At 44.9% G+C, this 24,850-nt stretch overlaps 1 protein-coding gene across 2 annotated transcripts; it reads left to right on the top strand.

The window, feature by feature from the left end:
• Positions 1-13,779: 13,779 nt before the first annotated feature.
• LOC112876972 lies at positions 13,780-17,262 on the top strand. Of its 2 annotated transcripts, none has more exons than XM_025941163.1 (3): positions 13,780-15,040; positions 16,652-16,825; positions 16,917-17,262. In XM_025941163.1, exons 1-2 carry the CDS (start codon positions 13,801-13,803, stop codon positions 16,705-16,707), a joined length of 1,296 nt encoding a protein of 431 aa, XP_025796948.1. In that variant the 5' UTR covers positions 13,780-13,800; the 3' UTR covers positions 16,708-16,825; positions 16,917-17,262. The 2 variants fall into 2 exon arrangements, with proteins under 2 accessions (XP_025796948.1, XP_025796947.1); XM_025941162.1 differs by having other exon boundaries at positions 16,911-17,262.
• Positions 17,263-24,850: the final 7,588 nt, after the last annotated feature.

Genomic DNA, 24,850 nt, shown 5'->3' with positions numbered 1-24,850 from the left:
ATACTTTGTCCATGTAAAAAGTGCAAGAACAGAATAAACCAGAGCCGTGATGAAGTAAGGACACATTTGCGATGTGATGGTATTCTTCAAGGTTATACTACATGGGTACATCATGGTGAGGATTATGAGAGACCAACAATTGCATTTGTTGATGTGCCAAATATCACTAGAAATTTGGCTAATTCAGGTTCAGTATAGGATGGTCAGGATGGCATGCAAGAACTGCTACATGCTGCATTTGGAAGGGATGCAAGTAGGTCTGAAGGCGTAGTAGATGATTTTCAGTCAGGTATTCCAGATATGGAACCAAGTGTCTATGAGAAATATGGGAATCCAATAGAAGGTGATGCATTGGGGAGGGAACAGAATATATATGCAAGGTTCTTGAAGGATGCACATGCAAGGTTACGCCCTGGGTGTAAATATTCAAGGCTATCATTTTTGGTTCATTTATATCATTTGAAGTGCCTACATGGTTGGTCACAAGAATCATTTTCAGCACTACTGGGGCTATTATCTGCTGCACTTCTTTCTGAAACAAATCTCTCTACACATATTATGAAGCGAAGAAAATCATCCGTTCATTAGATCTTGATTATATGAAAAATCCATGCTTGCCCTAAGGATTGCATGCTTTCTCGAGGTGACTATGCCAAAAAAGATTTTTGTCATGTGTCTGAGAGCTCTCGTTGGAAGGTTGATAAGAAGAGTGCCTCTTCCGTTGAACCTAAGGGGAAAAGGAAACCTGCAAAAGTCTTGCGTTATTTTCCATTGATACCTAGGATCCAAAGGTTATTTTCAACCAGCAAAACTTCAGATGACATGCGATGGGATGATGAGGCCCGTATAAAAGATGGAAAACTACGGCATCCTGCAGATGGTGATGCTTGAAAAGACTTCGATAATAGACATCATGATTTTGTAGGAGATGCTCGTAATGTACGCCTTAGTCTTGCTAGTGATGGATTTAACCCTTTCGGGAATAAGAATCTAAAGCACAATGCATGGCCAGTTATGCTCGTTCCTTACAACCTTCCACCTTGGTAATGCATGAAGCAAACATCTTTAATGTTGTCGAGACCAGATTCTCCAGGTAATGATGTAGATGTTTATTTGCAGCCCTTGATCGATGAGCTATTACAGTTGTGGAAAGGAGTTGAAACATTTGATGCATCTTCACAAAAGGAATTTCCTCTCTGTGCTGCGCTATTATGGACTATCAATGATTTTCCTGCATTAGCTTACCTATATGGATGGAGCACTAGTGGAACATATGCATGTACTTCTTGTGGTCCCGAGACAAAATCATTTCACTTGAAAAAGGGTAAAAAGATGTGCTATATGGGTCATCGTAGATGGCTGCCAAGAAATCATAGATACCGAAAACTAAAGAGGCAATTTGATGGCTCAGTTGAAACTGGACTTGCACCTGAAAAAATGAGTGGCACTACTATTTTGAGAATGTTAGAAGGCAAAGAGTTTGTGTTAGAAAAAAAGGGGCGCACGGGAAAGAAGGTCAATAAGAAAGATAAGAACAAGAAATTGGAAGTTGTTAGTGATCAGAAACGCAAGCGTAAAAGACCAGAAAAAAAGAAGCAACAAAATGGGTGCGGTGATAAGGAGAAGAACCCAGAAGATTGGTTGAAAAAAGGTCAATTTTCTTTATGCTACCTTACTGGGAACTCAACTTATTAAGACACAATCTAGATGTAATGCACCTAGAGAAAAATGTGTGTGACAACTTTATAGCAACTTTATTAGCTATTTGTCGTAAAACAAAGGATGACCTTAATGCAAGACTAGATTTAGTTGAACTTGGAATTCGAGATGATCTTCATCCTATTGTAGATGATGAAGGAAAGCAGAAAATTCCTGATGCACCTTTTACCATGTCTAGAGAACAAAAGGAGATGCTTTGCTTAGTAATCCAAAACCTAAGAACCCCTGATGGCTATGCATCAAACATATCTAGATCTGTCAACATGAAAGATTGTACATTGGTTGGACTAAAGAGTCACGACAATCATGTTTTACTACATGACATTCTTCCAGTGGCACTCTGTTCCTGTTACCCCAGCAAAGATGTCATGAAAATTGTTGTTCAATTATCTAATTTCTTCAAGAAGTTGTGCTCTAAGGTTATAGATGCAGATGAGCTAGTAAAGCTTCAAGAGAGTATTGTGATGACACTTTGTGATATGGAGAGACTTTTCCTGCCATCATTCTTTATTGTTAGTGTGCATTTGATGGTGCACTTGGTAGAAGAAGTTAAATTGGGTGGCCCCGTTCAGTACCGGTGGATGTATCCCATGGAGAGGTATAATTATGTTAAATTTCCATTGTCATTGTTAACATTTCTTAACACTTACATGTGTCCATGATTTTGCATTTAGATATTTTGTTTGGCTAAAGGCACTTGTGAAGAATAAAGCTCAACCAGAAGGATCAATTGCTGAAGGATATTGCATGGAGGAGTGCATGACCTTTTGTTCGAGATTTATAGAAGGAACTACACGTTTGACAAGGGCGTATTCCAGGAATCCTGCACCTTCTGATGAGAAAAAAGATATGTACCTGTTTGATAGAGTTGGTGTACCAATTGGAAATTGTAGTACTATCAACCTCGATAAGAAGCTTCTTGTTCAAGCACATCGGTACATCTTGCGACATTGTGATGAACTTGAAGATTTTCGTAGGTATGTTTATATAGTTCTCCATGCTATGTTTATTTATTTTCTAATTTGATGATATGACATTGCTCCTATTGTTGCAGAGAATTCTTGGATGAGGAGAAAAGCAAATTGTGTCACTCAACTAATTTGACATCTTTTTTCAGTGAGAAGTTGATCGATGAACACTTTCCTGACTGGTTGGAGCAAAAGGTGTGACAATCTGAAATTGCTCCATATTATGCATGGCATTCATACAAGGAATGGATATAATTTTTTTCATTTTATATAGGTTGTCCTAGGAGATGGAACAGGCATCACGACAAAGGTTAGAGCTTTGGCTGCAAAACCGAACAGATATGGTGTGAGATGTTGTGGCTATATTATTAATGGTTTCAGCTTCCACACTATGAGCCGAGAGACTACACGGTTGACACAAAACAGCGGTGTTGTGAACATTGCAGATGATGGGGTTAATTATTATGGCAGACTATCAGATATAATCGAATTGTCATACGTAGAATACAAGGTAGTAATTTTTAAATGTGAATGGTATGATGTTCATCATCAAACTGGGTTACGGCAAGATGAGTTTGGATTCACCCTTGTGAATTTTTCTCAAAAAATTCATACAGGGGAAAAAATTGAGGATGATCCTTTTGTCTTTTCTTCACAAGTGGAATAAGTCTTTTATGTCCAAGACCCAAAAGCTGAAGCATGGCATGTGTGGTAAGAGTTAGCCCACGAGATACTTTTGACATGGGTGCTGAGCAGTCGGTGGATGAAGAAGATTAGACAAGCCTTGGTCTTTCTAGTGTTCTGATGCTATAGATAAATAATGTAGATTTCCTTTTTGCTATCCAGCTGGAAACTATAATTTCGATGGAGTGACACTCAATTATATGTACAGACAGAGAGATCATCTGGGTTATTTGTCTTGAGTCTAGAGTGTATGCTATAATTTGAACGAGCTATAGAGTTCATTTGAACCAGCAGCATTACAGAAATTGAGACTATTATACCCAGATCATCCAGCACCTAACCATTTAGCATAGGTTCTGTTGCAATAAAATTGACACCATTTGGAAGTTAATATATTACACAGAATAGAAGCATCCAGTTCTAGAAATCATTTGGAAGTTAATATATTACATAGAACAGATGTGGAGGACCAATGGTTCAGCAGGCGACCAAGCTCTTGGCCAATGTTAAGATCACCTAAGAAATAGAATAATAGTTCAACATCTACCACATTAATATCGTTGGCGCAGTGGTTTAGCTCCAGGTTTTCAAGGCCACAAGGTCATGGTTCAATTCGGTGCTATAGCACAATTTTTTGCCATTCTTTTTTCCCAATTTTTTATTTGCTATTTTTATCAATTTCGAGATACATCTAATGTTTGATTATTTTTTTGTCAGCCTGAAATAGCAATTCACATATATGGTTTCATGCAAGGGCTAGAAATCTTATGGGTTGATATATAGGTCATATAAAGGTAAAAAGGTTTAATGATAGTTGGAAGACATGTATTGACCTTAAAAAAGATATATGAAATAGGTATACTTACATTTTGGTATCTCAGATGGGCATCATCCACCATGTATCTTTATCATCTCTTCTTCCAAATTAGTTTGTCACTCAAAGGATATTTGTTAACAGCACGCCTAAACTAATGCTAGCGACTTGCTCTATCAATATATCTATCTCATCCTCTTTATTTGAATAAGTGTGTCAATTGGAAGGCCATTATTTACATCGAACCCAAACTAATGCAACTTACTTGCTCCTGAAAAATATGTTTCTCGTACTCTTCTTCTAAGTGAGTTTGTGACTTGAAAGAGAAAGACCATTATTAAAATTATTGTTGAAAAGATATAGGTGGTCATCATAACTTATTAATTAGTCAACTTTCTAAGAGATTCCATCTAAATACAAATGGAAACTTTAGCTTCCTACACTAAATATGTTAAATATAAAGAGATTCCATCTAAATACAAATAGTCCCCATTTAAATGTATGTCAGACAATATTTTAAAATATTTCCAATGCTTACATATGGGATCTTTAGCTTCGTACAGTAAATATGTAAAATATAAAGAGATTCTTGCCTACAGATATTTTTTTGGGGGCCTATTTGTATTTAGATAGCCTGCACGTTCAAAATATTGACAAAATTCAAATACCGCTATAGATGGCCTGCACGTTCTATGATTTTTTAGCTAAAAATTGACTTGCCGCCAAGAAATTGCATTCCTTTCCCGCCGAAGGGCCCGAGTGTCAGGGGATTAGCGAATAAATCTCCGCGGTTAACCTCCCCACGTCCGTATTAAGCGTGTACCTCCCCTATTTCCTCCCTGTGCATCCTCGATCTTAGATTGCGATGGATTCCCTGGCGTGCCCACCACCGTGCTGATCTTCACCAGTCCTGGCGCCCTCCAGTCGCGATCTTCGGGGTGCGGGGCGAGCGTGGTTGCTGCAGCAGGTAGGCACCTGCGCAGCTCTTCTGTGCCGACATCCTCTTCCTTGGCGGCTGCCTGCAGCAACTGCATTTCAAGGTCAATCCCCTGCGTGCTTGTTTCTCCTGTCCCAATCTCAATTACTTTGGTAATTAGGGTTAATCTCACCGAAAACTAGTCATTCTAAATCTGAATCTGAAAGCCCCTGCAAGCATGTTTGCATTGGCCCAATCCAAATCCCAATCTGAAAGTCCCCATGTGCGTGCCTCTACTGCTCTGGAGGCATGATGCTTTCATGTTAGCGTCTACTGCTAGCGAAGCCTGCTGCATTCATCTGATTGTAGAGGCTTGGCAAATGGCAAGATACTACATACTGTTCAATTTTATGAGTGTTTATGTTCCTAGCCATGCTGGATGTGTCGTTCTAGCCTTCTAGCATGTAATTATTCATGTTTCCTTCTATTGGAGTGGGAGGTGGAGGGGGGGGGAGGGGGGTTCTGATGTGCTGCTCAAATAACCTGCTTTATTGTGTTTCTATAAACTTTAGGGTACTCTCTTCTAAATAATGGCATTTGAAGCTTGTTTGTAAGTTTTTCTTGATTCAGATACAGTATTAACAAGGGCATTGGTAGCAAGGTTACAGGAAAAATAGATGCAAAATTCTAACATGTCAGTAAGAACTATAAAGGTTACAACAAAATTCTGATGGCTTCTCAAATAACCTGCTATATCATGTTCCATGACAGCAGTTTCGTGTGCCATTTTAGATACTGTGTGCTGCATTTTTTTCTGTTCAAAGAAAGCATATCCAGTAAAAGCCTAATTTGGTCTGACTCATTGCATGTACTGTAGATAAAGTCTGCTGCATTTTATTTTTGCATGTCATTTTAAGCATTGCCTGTACCTTTAATTTTTTACTTGTTATTTAGTTTTGCATTAGAGTGAATCTGTTTGAATCATATGCTGGGGTTTTATATGGATGGAAGCAGCCTCAAATGTACTTAAATTGCCTTGTTCTGATAAATTCTTACCAACAGCACAGCCCTGAATGGAAGCAGCCTCAAATGTACTACAATTATTTAGTATTCAGTCCTATAATTTGCTTGTGCTCTTAGCTCAAACTACAGGAAACTAAGTAGGTTCATTTCTTCTACTATGTTGGTACTAGTCTTTTTTTCTTCTTGCCTATTGCAGCAGGAATCATGGCAACAAGACCTCGAAGATTAAGGAACTTGAACCTTGAAGATGAAGATGATGCAGAACCTTTCCAGGAGGGGCATGAAAATTTAACGGACAATGAGAACGATGATAACTTTCAGGGTCCTCCTGATATCGATGGTTTATTAGCCCGCATGCCACGCCACCAACCACGAAGTCCAATTAAGATAAGATGTAAGTTTTATTTATATTTCCATGTATATTCAGATGCAATGTCAACTCAGTCAATTTCATTTATGTAGGGCCAAATGGAGAGGTGAGACAAGTTTTAGGTGATTTCAGAGTTTCAAACTTACTAGAATTACAGGGAGGAAAGATAATGGTAGGGACCGATGAAAATGGTGTCCCAAATGAAAGGTCAGCCTCCATTCTTGGACAACACCTTGGACAAATAGCAGAAAAACAATCTTTAGCTCCTTTACATATTCAAAGATGGGACAATGATCTGTTCAAAACACACAAGGAAAAAATTATCAAGGATGTTGAGGTAAAAATTATCATACATTGCAAGCAACTACCTCTCACATTTCATCCATCTACTAAGATTTACCTTTCTTCTGTATAGGAAAAGTTTGCCTTCCCTTGTCAAACGATACAGCTTACAAGGGATTGGATCCTAAGGACTGTTAACAATAGGTGGCGAGCATACAAATCTAAGTTGAAGAAACAATATTTCAATCGTGAAGAGAGGTCTCTAGATGAAATCATAAAAGAAAAACCACCAACTGTTAATGAACATCAATGGAGAGCTCTTGTTGGATTTTGGTGCCAAGAACCACATAAGGTGACATCATTTTACAAAACATTTGTATCTAATTTGAAAGTGATAGATATATCTAATGCTGCTTCATTACTCTTCTATCTTTGCAGAAAATATGTGCAATAAACTCTCGGTGTGCAAAAGAACAGAAGAATACACACACAACCGGGAGAAAAAGCCATGCTAGGCTGAAAAAACATATGGTGAAAAATATTCATCTAATGTTAATTATTATATTCACAATCACCTAATAGAGATTACAAATAATATGCTAATTACTTTGTTGTGTAGGAAGATGAAAGGAAAAGAAAGGTTAATAGGCTTGAAGTATGGGAGGTGGCTCATAAAAAAAATAATGGCAGATACACTACCAACAAAGTGGAAGCATTAATTGTACATTTTCTGCTCCTCACTAATTATGTTTGATCTGAAATTCAGTTTACAATCTAGTGACCTTCCAAAATACTTGTTTCAATAGGAAATGTCTAGTGATGAGTTAGAAAAAAGGAAGCAGAACAATGGAACTCTATCAGCTCAAGATTTCAATGAGGTGTTCAATGAGGTAGTTGCTAAGGAGGTAAAACCACGTGGATACTACGATGACAAGTATTGGAGTCAAGTACAAGTTTCTCAAGGTGTTACTTTTGTTACTCAAACTGAGGAAGAAATAAGGTACAAAGAGAAAGTAAATGCAATGGACAATAAGATGCAACACATGAGTGGTCTCATGTAGCGCTGGCTTGCTTTCATGTCAAAAAAATTTCCACAAGAGGATTTCTCAAATGAAAAGGAAGCAGCTCTATAGGATGATGAAGTAAGCATCTATTGGACCATCCTATTCTAAGATTGTTTGCTCCCTCTCATGCTGTGCTCCCTCTCTAAATTGTGATGCGAGCTCTACTTTAATTTCTTGCAGGAGGGTCTTAAGGACACAGAAGGTCATATTGATAACAGCCGTGAAGACTCAAATGCCATGTACTCTCCACCAAATGATGTGTAGGTATTATAGTACCTAGTTTATTTCTAGTATCCTACTATAACAATATTTGAGTTCTTGCTGATGTATTATACAATATGGTTAACGATACTGCAACAGTCAACAGTCCAGATAAATAATAGAGAAATAGAAGATCATACATATTTGCCAAGTGAGTGAACAATTGAAAAGGTATGCTTGTGTTGTTCAGAGCATAATGATTGAATATAGCATAATCAAGTAGACAAAGCTTTCCCTCCAACACTTAGCTACATACCTGCTTCCTTGTTTTTTGATAGAAGTTTTCATGCAAATGACATCACCAAAAAAACTGAAATTAACATTTAAGTATAAAAAGGCAATTGTTTTCATGGCTGCACTGAACATGGGCTCTCGGTTGGCTGCCATCGTGCAAGAGCTGCTGCATGGCCTTACAGCGGTGTTGCTGGCTGGTTGCCCAAAACTAATGTAGAGGCTGCTGTATGTAGAATTTTTTTTAACTCAGATGTAAAATAAGCTGTTCTCTATGGCTGCAGGAGGCACATATTCAGAGTTTTAAGAGTGGTTCAGGCACCAATTTACCAACTAATACATTAATGACCAACATGGTATGATTTAGCTGTCATTACAATATTGATTCATATACATATATGGCTGAACTACTTGAGCAATGTTATGTTTTTATTATTAAACTTATGTCTACTGCAGAGATCTCGAAGAGCTAAAGCCCCCAATGCGAATTTATCCGAGTTGGTATGGTTCTTTTTGCCCTATTTCACTTTAAATAAAATTAGTTGAAAACTTAAACATCATATCTCTATAGTTTGCAAATTGGTAGAGCCAGGTGGACGTTTATCTTATTTCACTGAGAAACAAAGGAAGAGTTGTGGCTAAAGGAAAGTTAATGACATCTGATAGCAAATGAGTTATTAGAGGATGCATGCTTGGAAGGGAATTTGTGGGTGTTTATATCGATTGTCTTGAAAATGTTGCCAGTGGAAATAAAGGAGATGTGGAGTTACCTAGACCACTTTATGATATGAGTACACTACTAGAAGCTGTTGGCTTTGTTATTGCTTGGCCACGGTCACATGTAAGTTTTATTTTTCTGTTGAAAGAGTACTATACGATCCTGTAAAATCTTCAAACTGTGTTATTAATCCAACTCCATGCCCCATTGCAGGTGAACAAAGCAACAAGTTCAATTCAAACCTGAAACAAGTTGGTATGTTTTATTTTTCACTTGTTTGATATTTCTATCAACGTTCCTATCCTCCAGCTAACCTCTTGTAACATGCCTATCCTTCTGAACTTGTTTAATGTAATGCACACTTTTAGATTAAACTCAAATTTAGAAAAGATGTACCGAGTGGTAACATAAAAAAAATATGCCTGCCCCCTTTTTACTGTTCTTTAACTGATCAGAATATTCCTCCATGATCGACTATATTCATAAGTAGGCCTATGATATATTTTACTAGTCTAAGGTGTACTTCAATTATGTGTTCAGAATATGTGCACATCTGATGGCATAGTCTGATTTGTATTTCGGCTTAGCAATTCTTGCTTGCTTGCTTGCTGTCTGTGATGCTGAAATGAAAGCTTGGAAAAGAATAGAACTGCTAGTTTGGTTGGCTTCAAAACCATGCTTACTACTTGATTCAAACTCTGGCTTTTCTAATTTCAGGAAATGTTTGAGAAGAACCAAGCACTGAGTGGGAAGAAGGGAAAGGGAAAGAAGGGGCAAAGGAAGAAAGTTCTTAGAATTTTTTTTAGAAATATGTGTATGATAATACCACTTTGTCTATGTTTCTTTATGAACACAATTGTCTTGTTGAGTGTACTTGAATTAATGGACCTGTTGGTCAGTTTATTATATGATTTTACAAATTCAATGTCATGGATGATATACTTTTTCATTATTAACCTTATAGATTAGAAGCATAAAATAAAATAAAATAACTACTATATATTGAATGATTCTATTAACAGGTCAATGCACGATATAAATGTATGTATGAAAGCGTCTATATATGCGATGTGATGCAATGAATCATTGCTGTATAACGTGTCTATATTGGTACACACGAAAAAGAATGTGCTTATAATATTGTTTCTACATTTGTTAACATGAAGTAATGCGTTACTATAATTCATGTCACCTGCCACATCATCTGCCACATCACATGCCACACGATCTGCCACATCACCTGCCATGTGTCACATGCCATGTCATCTGCCACAACCTGACACCTCACCTCCCACATTTTTCAGTATGTAAAAGATGTCACTAGAAACCGTGACTATATTAGTAGACATGTAATTCAAATGTGTTTACAAGATTGTCTCTACCTTGATTGACACGCGATGAAGCGTTACTATATTGTGTAACTAAATCAATAGACACGTTATATAGATGTGTCTAAAAAACATGTCAATGTGTGTTCATATATCTCTAACGTGTCTACAAAGCGTCTTTTCTTTTCATATACACGCTTAAAGAATTCGTTTCTACAAAGCCTGACACGTTTGCATATGAAGACGCTCCTAATACGCTTTATGAAAGCATTCCTACGTTGGTATAGAGATGAAATAAACCGTATCTACCTTCAAATCAAGCGTGCCTACAGGGCAAAGTTAGACACGGACCAAATAGCCCTGTGGCAAAGTTAGGCTCCAAGAAAAGTACCTTAACATTAATGGATCCTAAAATGCAAGAGAGACTTGAAGCAAGGAGGTTGGGGTTTTGCTGTTTGTAATGGTCACAGGGAGATTCAGGCTGCTAGTACAGACTACAGAGGGGTCCATTCAGAGGGCAAGCAAGTGCTCTTGCGTACACAAGTGAATGGGTATGACTTTTTTTTTAACAACCAGGCAGGGGAGCTACCGATTATATTAAAAAGTAAAGAAAGACAAAGGTCAGACTGGGCACAACAGCAAACAACAAAAACAACACCGGCCGGTTACATTGGGTCATCAACACGGCCGCACAACTCGACTCAGCAACAACAACACGGCTGCAAACTCAACACGACTCCCTATCAAACGACCACAAACCAAGATAAAGCCGACAAGTCGCCTTCTGCAAGCGTCGTCAACCTCGATGATGTCCAACGCCAACCCGCCGCTACCATGCAGGACTAGCCGTCACAGTCTGCTGCGAGCCAAGTAGCCACCACAACTCTACCATACCACCATCATCTTCAGGTCATGCACCTAAAATCATCGATCTCCCAGACCCCGGCCAAGTGTTGGTAGAAGTCAGAAGAGAAGCCCACCACACCACACCACACCGATGCCCCTCACCGAAGTACTGCTGCAGCATCATGCACACCAAATAAACGAAGCGCCGCGCCAGATCTTGGACCTCTGAGACAACTCAAATGCGTGGGAGGGCTCGCCACATCCACCACTGTACACCACTCCTCTGACTCACCACCTTGAAGCGTGCAGGGGCCTCATCACTCCCGCTACTAGACTCGCCAAGGATCCGGGTTTTCTTCGCCGTCGGTGGTGCCATAGTGCCACGGCCAATAACCTCACCTTTGTCATGCTGCTGCTGGAATCAAAGCTGCATCAGAAGTGCGGACTCAAAGCCTCCAGAGACACGGCCCACCACCTCTGCCCAGGTCAGATTGGGACATAGACCCTGGCCACAACTCCCTTTGCCCGGTCAAATTGGGTCGTCGACCCAAGCCTCTCCACCCACGACCGGTCGGATTGGGCCAGCCACGGCAACACAACTTGCCACGCGCGGGCAACCACCATCACTACCACCACCAGTACCATCGAGCCACCACCTCCCTTGGCTGCCATCCCCCACCATCGGCAACACTAACACTGCCACAAGCCTAGCCGGGTCTCAACAAGCGACACCTCTAAGGAGGGAGCGACACCAATGGCGCTGCCGTTGCTCATCCATGACTGGATAGAGTTTTCACCTAGAGACATCCCATGCATCAGGCATGGAGGCTCCACAATGACGCCCCCAACGGGGAGAAACGACGCTCGAGGGTGCTGCCGCCATCACCACCGGCAAGAGTGCTAGCAAAAGGCTTTTTCCCGGAGCGTTCCACCACGTGCTATCGGGCACCACTTGCAGCAGCTCCTTGCTCCCCGTCACCTCTGCGAAGCCTGCGTTGGAAGGATGGGCCGTCGCAGCCCGCAGCACCACCACAGTGCCACTAGCGTGCCGTGCGTTGACACACAGCACAGACCACCCCGGCCCCACCACCACGGCAGCGTCGCAACACCGTGCGGATCCGCATCGCTGATGGGGAGAAAAGGAGGTGGAGCGCTGAGGTGGTGCAAGGCACTACTCCAGCCACCTCTCAACTGCTCCCACCACCATTTGTCGCGCCGCCGACCCTCCTCCTGCCCGCGCGCATCCAGCCGGCTGTCGCCACTAGGCCGGACTCCTTCCAGCCACACCACCGCCCCACACTCCGCAGCTGCCCGCTCGCGATCCTCGCCTCGCGCTATCTTCCGCCACCGTCCGCAGCGGCCAGCTGGCAACGAAGCACTCGCACCGCCTTCCACGGCACACGCCATTGCCGCGCGCAACCCCAGCGTGGCACTCTCACGGCGGCTGTGCTTGCGGCTCGCCTTAGGGTCCTGCACCCCTGCTTGACCACACCGCCAGGCCGGAGCGCTGCCCCTTCTCCAACAACCACTGTGACCGCATCACCGGGTTGGGTCTGCGCGCCGACCACTCTCCACCGCGGCCGTGTGCCATCAAGTCATCGGGCTAGGCTGGCATGCCACCACTCTCCTCCACGTCGACGCCCGCCTGTCGAAGCCTCACGCCGGCGCCTTCCTTCTACTACACGCCCGCGTGCCGCAAGGCCGGTCCTTTCCTTGCGAGATGCTACCGCCTCGTGCCGGAGCACGCCTCCCTCTCCAATCCTCCCGGCACACGAGCCGAGCCGGTGAATCGACCCTGCCGCCTTCCTAGCAGGCCCGCGGGCTTTCGAAGCCCTGCTCAGGCGGCGGTGAGGGGAGGCGAGGGTGGGGAAGGGCAGCGGCGGCTAGGGTTGGGGTGCCGCCCCTAGGAGGGCAACCTTTGTATGATCCAACTGTTTCTATGGGTATGACTCTGATGGTTCAATCATCTTCCAGGCGCAGATGGACAGATAAGGGTTTCGATTAGACCATTCGAATAAAGTGTTTCAAATTCATATGTTTCAGTACAACAATATAAGCAAAAAGTAGTGCATTACTGAATCAAAATGAAACCTCTTGGCCAAGGTAGAGCATAAAAGGATTTCCAAAAAATAGAAAGTGTCTGGTGAGTTTCACCTAGGTAAAATTGGTTTACTCTGATTCCTCTTTGAATTCATACCATGTCACTACTTTTGTTTATGTGGCAGCTTATTAATTAAAAATGGAATTCGCATTAGAACTTACTCCACAGGAGTAGCTCAAAGTAGCTTTTTCAAATAAAATAAGGGCCTATGTTCAATTTCCAGTTTTTGACAGACATACATTTCTGCAGTCAAACGGTCAAACCTCAGGTTGAAACTCATATGAACAGGCTGAAAAATACAAAAGAACATACAGATACAATAAGAAAATAAATAAGCGCAGGCCCACAAGCCAGCCACACGCTAACTTCGCACTCCAAAACCCCAACGCAGTGACACTGGTGAGGGGTAGTGGGTGTGTGTTGCTTCGGACGCACCCACCAAACCAATCCCCCATCCGGCAGCGCGCTGGGAAGCATGATCTCCAGGCCGCGGCGGCGAGTGCACGTGCCGCCGCCGCCGCCGCCACCGCTGCCGCTGGACGACGACGACCTCCTCTCCGAGACCCTCCTCCGCCTCCCGCCGCACCCGACCTGCCTCCTCCGCCCCTCCCTCGTCTGTACGCGCTGGCGTATCCTGCTCCGCGACCCGGGTTTCCTCCACCGCTCCCGCGCATTCCACCGAACACCACCCGTGCTCGGCCTCTACCCGACCTGCCTCCTCCGCCCCTCCCTCGTCTGTACGCGCTGGCGTATCCTGCTCCGCGACCCGGGTTTCCTCCACCGCTCCCGCGCATTCCACCGAACACCACCCGTGCTCGGCCTCTTCCGCATCTCCCAGCGCAGTGGCTGCTTCGTCCCCGTCGGAGAGGCCCCGGACCGCGTCCCCGCCGCGGGCTTCGCACTCCCTGACGCCACTGGCTGGGTCCTCCTCAGCTGCCGCCACGGCCGCGCGCTCCTCCGCAGTCGACCCGGCTGGCTCCAGCTCCTCGTCTGGGACCCCATCACCGGCCACCGCCGCTGCGTCCGCCTCAGCCGGCTCGGAAGCCACGTCAAGGCATGCAATGCCACCGTTCTTGGCGACCCGGTCGGCCTGGGCCGCCGCGAGGGCTCCTTCCTCGTGGCCTTCGTCTTCACCGGCAACGGCCGCGCGTCCGCCTGCGTCTACCCGTCGGAGACTAGCGCCTGGTGCAGGTTGATTACGGCGGAGACGCCTTGCGACGACGTCTGCGACAAGCCCAGCGCGCTGGTCAGGGACGCGGTGTACTGGTTTCTTGACGAGGGTGGCATCCTCGAGCTCCATCTGGGCAAAGAGAGTTTTGCCTCGGTGGAGCCGCCGCCGCACGCGCAGAGCCTTTACCTGTGGAACATCCAGTTCATGGAGGCTGAGGCCGGCGTGCTGGGCCTCGCTGACGTGAAGCAGTACAGCCTGCATCTGTGGGCGCGAGAGGCCGACCGTGATGGCAATGCGAATTGGGTGCTGTGCACTGCAATTGACCTTAGCGTGTTCGCTCCGCCGCCAGGGGTGATTCCTCGGATCATGCTTGTGCCGCCTATCAAGATACTTGGGGTTGATGAGGGTGGCGATTTCGCATTTCTAAGAACGATATTGGGAATTTGTATGCTCTCCCTCGACGCTGTGGCTGTGCAGCTCAAGAAGGTCTCTGATGCTGACCTCCTGGAGATTGTTTGTCCTTACTCAAGCTCTTTTGTCGCAGGTATGAACAATTAACATCAATTTACTTTGCTTGAAGCATGGTTTATCTTTAAAGTTTAAATGGGTATATGCACTGCACAATATTTGGCATGGAGTTTAATCACACATCAATGGATGTCACACCAAGATATGTGCTATTGTACAACATGGCGAACCTTGCCGCAAATTTGCAGAAGAATAAGGTCAGCATTAGGTGATGGAAGGGGCATATCAGTATTGCAGTTAATGTCTATTTGTTTTCTAGTCTCCTTTGTCATGTCATCTTGATCTTCCTGCTGACAGAAGTAACTTGATGGAAGCAAAATCAAAATTTGCTGCTACTAAACAGCCAGGATAATGGAGTGTTATTTATCATGTTCCCCTAGTTTATATATTAATGTTGTTTAACACTCATTTGATTTTCCTGAAAACAAAAATAATTGCAGATAAAAACATACTATCAACTTTGTCGATTGGATGAAATATTAAGAGTGAACTAATAAAATTGGAAACTTTATGCTTATGACATCCTTGTCTGTCTCTGGAAATGTTGGTACGCTAGTTCTTTGAAAATTACTAACTGATTCCATTCGAAGTTTGAAAATAATAAATAAGCAACAGCAGATGAGGTCAAACTATAAGAAAACATTTTAACCATTCTATAAATGACACCTCAGAGAGCAGCAAGAGGTTTGAAGGATCACACTTCATTCAGATTGGGTCTGTGCAACTCACAGGCTTAGGCTGCACCGTTGCAGTGCCTTGAGGCTGGATTCTGTATCCACCTCTGTTAGTCTCTTGAGTTCTAGAACGAAAAGAAGATTTAACTGGTGCAATAGTGATGGTCATTGCAAATTATTTTTACAGTTTTCTGACTGAGTGCTCAGACTATTATGAATTAGGAATTACAATCCTTTTATATTATATTTCAGTTCAGTTTAGTCTTTTAGGAAGTATATGCAGTTGGTATATTTGAACTAAAACATAGTATGATTTGTTGTTTTGTCATTTATAAGCTATGTAGTATTGATTACCGAGTAATATCATATCATGTCATCATGAGTATGCAAGGAGTGAGATGGTAATCCTTTTGTTGCTTAGTTTTATTTAACTATCTTTGTCCAAGACAAGGGAGAAACAAGATGGTGTTTGGTTTTATATGGTTTATTCATAATAGAGCAGCAGGTGAAGGGCTCAATAGAAGTTTGCTCCAGTATCTATTCGTTTCCGCATTGACATATCCATAAGCTTAGTTACAAAATCAGGCCTTTTAGGTTACTAATCTTATGCTAGAATTAACTTCATCTTATAGAACGCAAATAAACAAATTATATTAGGTTAATTATCTTATTTTCCATGCCTTCTACTGTGAGTTAATATATAGTATTGCTTCAAGTCACATCTGAATGATATACCTGAGATTGGTGCTGCATTGTAGTTTAGTTTATCTCTTGTTGATGTTGGATGTGGTGTTATTTCTGTGGTAGCTATATGGCATTTTTTCCATATGGGTTGATGAAGTTATGTTTATTTATGCATAATTCTACTTTTTCTTTCCATGACTAATCACTGGGTTATATTTTGATTCATATGCCTGAATATTCCCCTTTTCCTTTCCTTCCTGCGGTTGTAGGTCGAGTTGGTGGTGGTGGGGAGGGTGGCCATGGAAACAGTAAAACTGAACCATAATTAACTAAGGTTACTCCATTGAACCTATCTGCTGAGAAGCTGTCTAGGCTAGCTCAAGGAGAGGTGACGACAAGTAATGAAATGACGCTATTTTCCGTAAGGAAGCGAAAGCTATTAGGTATGTGGAGAATCTTATTACTTGATCTAGGTGTGTATGCTTGGTTTTACTTGGTTGTTTCATAACATGGCTACTTGTTTATTAGCTGCAGAATCGGCAGAAGTACAGTTGCGACTGTTGGGTCGATTGGCACTATCTCCCTGCTGGCTCGAATGTTCTGGATATTTTGTGCTTGTAAGCAGCCATTCTCCGTGCATTTTCTGAGAGGGGATATGCGGTTCTCTAGCTAACATAACTAATTGGTGCTGTTTCGGAGTAGGGTTTTTTTTTATCCCGTTCTGGTATGGCGATAGCTTTACATACTGACAAATTGGAATGCACAAGCGCAAGCTGCAACTGTGGCACATCCCTGTTGCTTGATTGCAAGGTTAACGATACTCCTAGGAATGGATTAGGTCAAATCCAAATCCAATTGGACTTTGACACTTGGACTTCAATGGACTTGGATCTAGTTGGATATGGATATCCATTTGCTTTGGATCTAATAGGGTTGGATTATGTTGGATAAAAAATAGGGAATAATCCAAATCTTATTGGATTAGAGAAGGGAACCGACGGACCTAGGGGTGATCTTCATGTCAGGTGCACGGCTCACATATTGAACTTGGTTGTCCAAGATGGGATGGAAACCATATGGAGTGTCGTTGAGCCTGTCAAGGATGTCATTAAACATATTTCATCATCCAGCTCCCGGTTGCAAATTTTCAATACCATCCCACAATAGTTTAATCTTAAGACCTAAGAAGGGCTTCAATTTAGATGCTTCTACGAGATGGAATTCTACATATGACATGCTCGAGGAAGCTCTTGAGTATAAGGATGCCTTGACTCACTATGCTAATCTGCAAAACATTCAAGGACCCAACCTTGAATAGTGGAACCTGACAGAAAGAGTGTGCAGATTTTTGAAACATTTCTTTGATACAACAAAAGTCTTCTCACAACATAATACTCCCAACATAACACTCCCAGTGCTCACAGGTATGTTGAAGAGGTTGGGGGGATAAGGGAACTACCACTTTATGAAAAAATAGAAGTGATAAATTCTTGAAGTTGCTGTGTGATGATATGAAGTCAAAGTTTGATAAATACTAGGATGAACCTAACAAAATCCTTTTGATAGCATCTTTGCTGGACCCATGGTACAAATTAACCTTTTTGAAGTACTGTCTCATGAGAGTGTACGGAGAAGAAGTAGCTGATAGAAAAGCAAACTATGCTCTTATCTGGTTCAGTGCATATTATTCTCATTACGAAAACATGCTATAAAGGAGTTCCCAAAGTAACATTTCATCATCTCCCAAAGTCAGTGGTTCTACAAGTATGTTGTCTTTGGTTTCTGGAAAACGTAAGCTGGGGCTGGAATTTGCTTTGTTCGAGAAGAGAACCAGACCTCGTCGCTGAAGAAGGTCAGAAGCTGAGACTTATCTAGATGATTCATTGGTTTCTTTAAGGGAGAGTGAAGAATTTGATGCGCTCAAATGGTAGAAAAGAAATCCTATACTGGCAAAGATGGCTCGTAACTTTTTGGCCATTCCATTATCAACTGTGGCCTCTGAATGAACATATAGTACTCCAGGCATGGTAATTAACAAATACCCTAGTTCTCTAAGTTCAGAGACGGTGGAAGCAGTAATATGTGCAAAAGATTGGCTTAAAGGATACCTCTCAGATGATGAAGGTATGTGCCGGTACATATAGACAAAAGATTGGCTTAAAGGGTACCTCTCAGATGATGAAGATGATGAAGGTATGTGCCGGTACATACAGACAGGAGTACCTCCTACTAGTGTATCCAACCTGAGGGGTGCGAGGTTATCCGTAATCTCGCACTAAGCTTCTGGGCAACAGGGCGTAAGTCTCGGGCCTGACAACTGGGGGAACGGTCTTCGGACTTCCCCCCACATACTAGCGGGTACGGTGCCTCCACGTGCCCGCAAGGACGAAGTGCTCAGGAACAGCTACCACGGGCTCGGACCACCGCGGGAAGGTCTTGGGCCCCCACGTGTGAAAGTCGGACCCCAAGGAGGCCTAAGCGCCTAGGCCAGCCAGGGGGGTCCGGACCTCCCATCCCACCTGAGAGGGGGTCCGGTGCCGCCACGTGCACCTAACGAAGCAGCCGCTAAACCAGCACCGCCACGTGTCCGGTGGATTCCAGCCTTCTGCGAGAAGCCATCCCAACTAGCGCATTAAATGCGGGTAGTTGGGGTGTGTGTACCCAAGGCAGAGCATGGGCTGCCCTCTGACACGTTGGGCAGGTATGGGTGACACCACGGTAAGCCCGCCAGATACCGAGGCGGTGCGTCACATCACAGCGCCGCGCGCGTGGGCGAAAGGTTATTATGACCTGGTGCAGGAAGGCCACAACGTGCGCTGCTACAGTGCGCAAAGGCTACATCACGGCAGGTCAATATAGCCCCTTCGCCTATCAGCGGGAGCTGACTCTACATTGACAACACGACTCCCTCTACGTATGTCAGCGGCAATAGACCCTATGCTAGCAAGACGGTACAAGATCATATCCAGACGGAGGATACGCAAAGAGATCGACGAGGAAGATCTCCGGATCTGAGGCATTTAAGGCTCCAACGTGTACGTTATTTAATATGTCGCCGGGTCCACCTGTCGGGGCTCCGCTCAGTGTACGCGCTCCCCTTGAGCCTATAAAAGGGAGAGCGCGCACGTTAGAACACGGACACAGGGATTCACACACACAAGAGTTCACACTCACGCAGGGTCAGGAGTTCCTCCTCCAAACTTACAAGCAATACATCACACAGTGGGCGTAGGGTATTACGCTCAGGCGGCCTGAACCACTCTAAACCTGTGTGTGCCACTCGTGTTCATACGCCTCTAGATCGAGCATTTTTTGACTACCCCCAAACTCATCCTAAGCTAGGATTAGGCGGGTGCACTCCGCCACCCGGCTGGAGAAATCCTCCGACATTTGGCGCGCCAGATAGGGGTCAGTTTGGTTTGCGCTTGATCGAAGGCTCGAGATCACAATGCCACGCGTAGTCGAGCACCATGACCACCCGATGGGGGAGGAAGTGGCATCATCTGCGCCGCAAGCCTCTCGCCGTCTTCCATCGAGGGTTGTGGTGCACGTTGCGCTGCAGCGTGCTGCAGAGCAGGCCTCCATGGTCGCAACGCAGCCCGCACCAAACGTGCCGTTGGTGGCGGCCAGGGAGCTGCTCCGCAACCCGTTGGATCCGGCAGCCTCGCCCGATGTGCTGAGGCAATGGCGTGACGACGTCGACAGGTTCCTCAACTTGGCACAGGTCACCCCAGGCTCGGCAGGGGGATCTGCGTCCAGGCAGCGTCGCCGTCAGGGCGGCGCATCCGGCTCTGTGCACTCTCCAACAGTGAGGAGTGCCCGGACCGAAGATCTGTGGGCAGAACTCAACCGCAGGAGTGCAGGAGAGGACGCCCGCGTCACCATGGAGCGGGCGCGTGAGTGCTGGCTCAACATCGAGGGTCGGAACCTTGACGCCGAGCTCGACGCGGCAGTACCGAAGCCGTAGGGACACGTCCAGGCCCCGGTGGCTGGGGTGGGCTGCGTAGCGCTCGCAGACCACCTCCGAGCGGTGGCCTGGCCATCCAAGTTTCGGCCCCACCTGCCGGAAAAGTACGACGGATCTACCAACACATCAGAATTCCTGCAGGTCTACATCACCGCCATCACGGCGGCTGGGGGTAACGATGTCATAATGGCAAGTTACTTCCATGTAGCCTTGACCGAGTCAGCTCGGACTTGGCTCATGAATCTCACCCTAGGATCCATCCAATCCTGGGGAGAACTCTGCGTGCTGTTCTCGGCGAACTTCACCAGCGCGTACCAACATCACGGTGTGGAGGCCCACCTCCATGCTGTGAGGCAGCAACCCGGGGAAACCCTCCGGGCCTTCATTTCCCGCTTCACCAAGGTACGTGGAACCATTCCATGTATTTCCGATGCATCTATTATCACGGCTTTCCGACAGGGGGTCCGTGACGAGAAGATGTTGGCGAAGCTGGCGACCCATCAGGTGGAAACAGTCACCACCTTATTTGCCTTGGCGGACAAGTGCGCCAGGGCTGCTGAGGGCCGTGCATGGCACTCTGCCCCTCAAGGAGGGCCCACCCAGACGGGGGGCTCCAGTGTCGCTGCCCCTGGCGGCAGCAAGAAGAAGAACAAGAAGAATCACGGTGCAAACAAGCCGCAGACTGGAGCTCCGGTCGCTGTTGCGGCAGCGGCCGGGGGCCAGAACACGCACGACAAACGTCCGCGCCAATAGCGTGGCGACCCTGGGTCATGCCCTGTTCATCCTGGAGCCCGTCACAGCGCCTCCGAATGTCGTGAGATCCTGAAGCTAGCGGAGCGCGTCAGCAAGAGGCGCGAGCAGGCCTCCAAGGATGACTCCTCTCCGCCGAGGCGATCCAGCAAAGAGAAGGTCTCCGACGCCGTCGCTACTGCGGCGGAGAAGGAGTTGGGGTACCAAACCCCAATGAAGGACCTTAAGGGCCTCTACGCCCCGTCCGACTCCGAGTCCGGGGGTGACGAGCGGTGCAAGAAACTGTACGTCATGTATTGCGGTAGCTCGGAGCTCGTCTCCAGGAGAGACGTCAAGACTCTTCGCCGGGAGGTTTTCTCGGTGAAGCCAGGGGCACCGAAAGCGGCGCCCCACCAACGGTGGAGGAGCACCACCATCTCCTTCGGGCCATCCGACTGCCCGGAGAACTTGGCGGGGGCTGGGGTTGTGACACCCTAGGTGTCAGATAGAGCAAGCCAATAGGAAGAATGTTTGGTGTGGATTAAATTGTGTGAAAACTAAGTAAAGTTATGAAAATAAGGGTATTTGTGTAAATTTATGAAAGTACAAGTCCTTTTATGTAATTTAGTTGAAGTATAAAAGTAACGTCCAAAACATTACCAAGGGTCAAGATGTAAAAGGTGAAAGCCATCATGACCAGCCATAAATGCTTGCAGATAAGCCCAAGATTACATAAAAATTACATTACTAAGGACAAAAACTTTATTAAGTTTGAGTTGAGTGCAAAATTGTAAAATAAAGCAGTATACTTTAGGTTTCTGAACTTGAGCCCTAAAGCAAAGTTGTAGGATTTGAAAAGTTCTACAACTTCTATTTTGACCATTTCCTCATTAGAGCTTTGGATCAGTGGGAAAATTCTATTTATAGTGAAGTCCCTGAGGTTTTTGCAATTTCCAACGAGGTCCCTCGGACCTCCTCCCCTCTTCTTCCTCCTCTGGCACATGCTCTGCTCTGCCCTCTGCTCCTCTGCAGCACCGCCGCCTGCCGTTCCCGGCCGTCCCTCGCCACCTCCTGCCGTGCTCCACCTCCACGCGTCAATCCCCAGCCCGAGCGCCGCTCTAGCTCCCCTCTTTTGGCCTCCCGCGCGCTTGACACGCCCCTCTTCTCTCCTGCCCGAGCTCCCGCCGAGCGACAGCTCGCCGCCGCCGTGGCAAATGCCGGCGTTTCCTCCTCTTCCCTCGCCCAGTTTTAGTTACCGTGAGCTCCTCTGGTTCAAGCCCTTTCCATTCCGCTCGTTTTTCCTTTTGCCGTGCACACGCAGAACCCCGAACACCGCCGCCGCCTCCTCCCTCAACTCCGGCGCCCTCTTGCTCGCCGTGGGCAGCCCACCCCAGTCCACCCCGCACCACTACAACCCCCTAGGAAGCTTCCCCTCACCTCACTGACGCTCCCAAGCCACTCCCCGTGGCCGGACTTCCACCGGAACTACCCCGCCGCCGTTACCGTCTCGCCGGTGAGCTCCTGTCACCGTCGAACCCCTCCCTCCGCTCCTTTTCTGTTCGATTCAACCGCACCAATAGCTTCCTCTCCTCCTGTTGCAGCTTCTGGACCGGAGTATTGCCTCACTTCCTCACCGGAACCTTCTCGCCGACGAGCACCCCCCCGCCGCCGCCTCGGCCGCCGTGGGAACCCCACCTCCGGCCATTCCCTCCCCTTCCCCAGGTCCCCAGTAGGTGCGCCTTGAGCTCTTGATGCTCACTGACCACTTCTTCTCCACCCCCCTGCCGCCCCCTCGCCGGAATTTGGCCGGCAATCACCCCTGGCCTTCTTCCCCGACGAGCCAAGGGCATATCTGTGATGATTCCAAAAATTCTAAGGGTGTCCCTATAAAATTTCAGAGCCCCCCCAATTCAAAAGCTGTGAACTTCAAAAATGTGTAGAAAATTGTAGAAAATTCAGAAAAATACCAAACCAGTTTTATTTGAATCCTTAAGTTACACTCGACTACTTTTATATAGTAAGTTTACTTTTATATAGTAAGTTTGAGCTGTATGTGTGTAGTTTCTGATGTAAATTAAATATTAGGAAATGAGTGTTTTATTTGTATCTCATGTTATATGCATGTATTGTGGCTAAATTTTGGAACTTAGGTTGTATGTCCCATGTGTAGCTTTGTGTAAAATTTTCGAGTTCTTTAGTGCTCATTTACTTAGAAATTCGAGTACCTTTGTTGTATGTTGATAGAAATTTTATAATTTAATTCTAGATGCTTTCTTCATGTTTAAAGCTGAAAATTTTACCTTAGCTTTGCTTCAGCATGCTTAATCCAAAACAAAACTTTGAGAGTCAGAATCCAAGTGTAACTCCAGTAGTGAATTTAAGTTTAGATTCAAAGAAAATTCATGAACAATAACTCTAGTTCATGAAAAATTATGAAAATATTTTGAAGTGTTGTTCCTGAGTAGTGTTAAGTTCGTTGGATTGCAACTGTATTGTTAAATAGAATAAAATAAATAGAACTTGATAAGTAGATCCATATTAAATAATAACCTAGGGTTATTAAAGATAATTAGCTAGTCAAATAAATAAAGGTGTTAAATGTAATTAATTTAATTATCTAAGATAATCAAACATGATACTTCATATAGTTAGTTAAATGTTTAGGGTTACCACCCATGTTACTTAATGTAACTAAGTAAATGGGTTAATACCCGATAAATGACTGCCCAGTAAAGGGTACCTGTGTTGTTTGCTAGTTTGTAGTGTTAAGTTCGTTGGATTGCAACTGTATTGTTAAATATAATAAAAGTCTATGCATTTTCTAAACTGCATCCTTTACATCACATGTAGACTCGACGCTTCTCGCCGACGGAGATTATCAGATTTTCCCGAAACCTGAAGTAGAAGTCTCTGAATACGCCGGGAACATCGTTGGAGAACTAATTGAAGCCCCGAACCCGAGTTCGGAAGAAATTGTTAACGTCTCTGACCCCAGCCTCGCCAGTGAAGGCAAGCTCCGGATATAAACCCACTACTTTTTTTACACTGCAATCTACCTCTCTATATATATACTCGTGCATTAAGTTCTTAGGAGTTGTTCGAAAACCTTAGATGCATATTCCTAGGAACCAGTGTACTGAATGTTAGAAACTGAGTCCGACTAGTGCTATGCTATTAGGACCGGTAGAAGTCGAGTGATTTCCTGTCACTCGCGCGATATAGGAATTGATTGCGTACAATTCTGCAATCACTATAAGGATGACGGACGGGGTTGTGTGTAGTATCTTGGAAAGAAATAACCCCGTCTGTGTTGATGAATTTGGTTAAGGTCGCAGTGTGTGGTAGTGGCAGTTAAGCGTTTGAAAGTACTAGCCACATGCCGTGAAATATGGTAAGCGGTAAGCCTAGTAACCAATTGGCTCGGCAAGTGGACTCGTCCCCCACCACTCGACTTTTATTTTATGTTTACACGCACCGACTGTGGGAGTACATTCTGCAGAGCAGACGGGTATACGGTCATGTAGTTGCGCTACAGACGTATGTCCTGTACATTGGATGTGCGTATGGTCCTACAGTCGCTTGTGGTGGCTTTGTTCCACGACCCGAAATGAAAGGCAAACGGTAGCTTCGGAACGACCTATTGGTGTTCCAAGCGTGTGAGTTAGGTTTACCTTGCAAGGGTTGAAATTCGATTCAGAATCGTCCGTTTCTCGCGGAGATTGAGACTGCTTAACTCTTTTGCCACATAGAGTAACAAGAGAAACCTTATGAG

Source organism: Panicum hallii, chromosome 9 (assembly GCF_002211085.1).
Source record: "Panicum hallii strain FIL2 chromosome 9, PHallii_v3.1, whole genome shotgun sequence".
Taxonomy (NCBI): Eukaryota; Viridiplantae; Streptophyta; class Magnoliopsida; order Poales; family Poaceae; genus Panicum; species Panicum hallii.
This window is presented reverse-complemented; position numbering and strand designations above follow the sequence as displayed.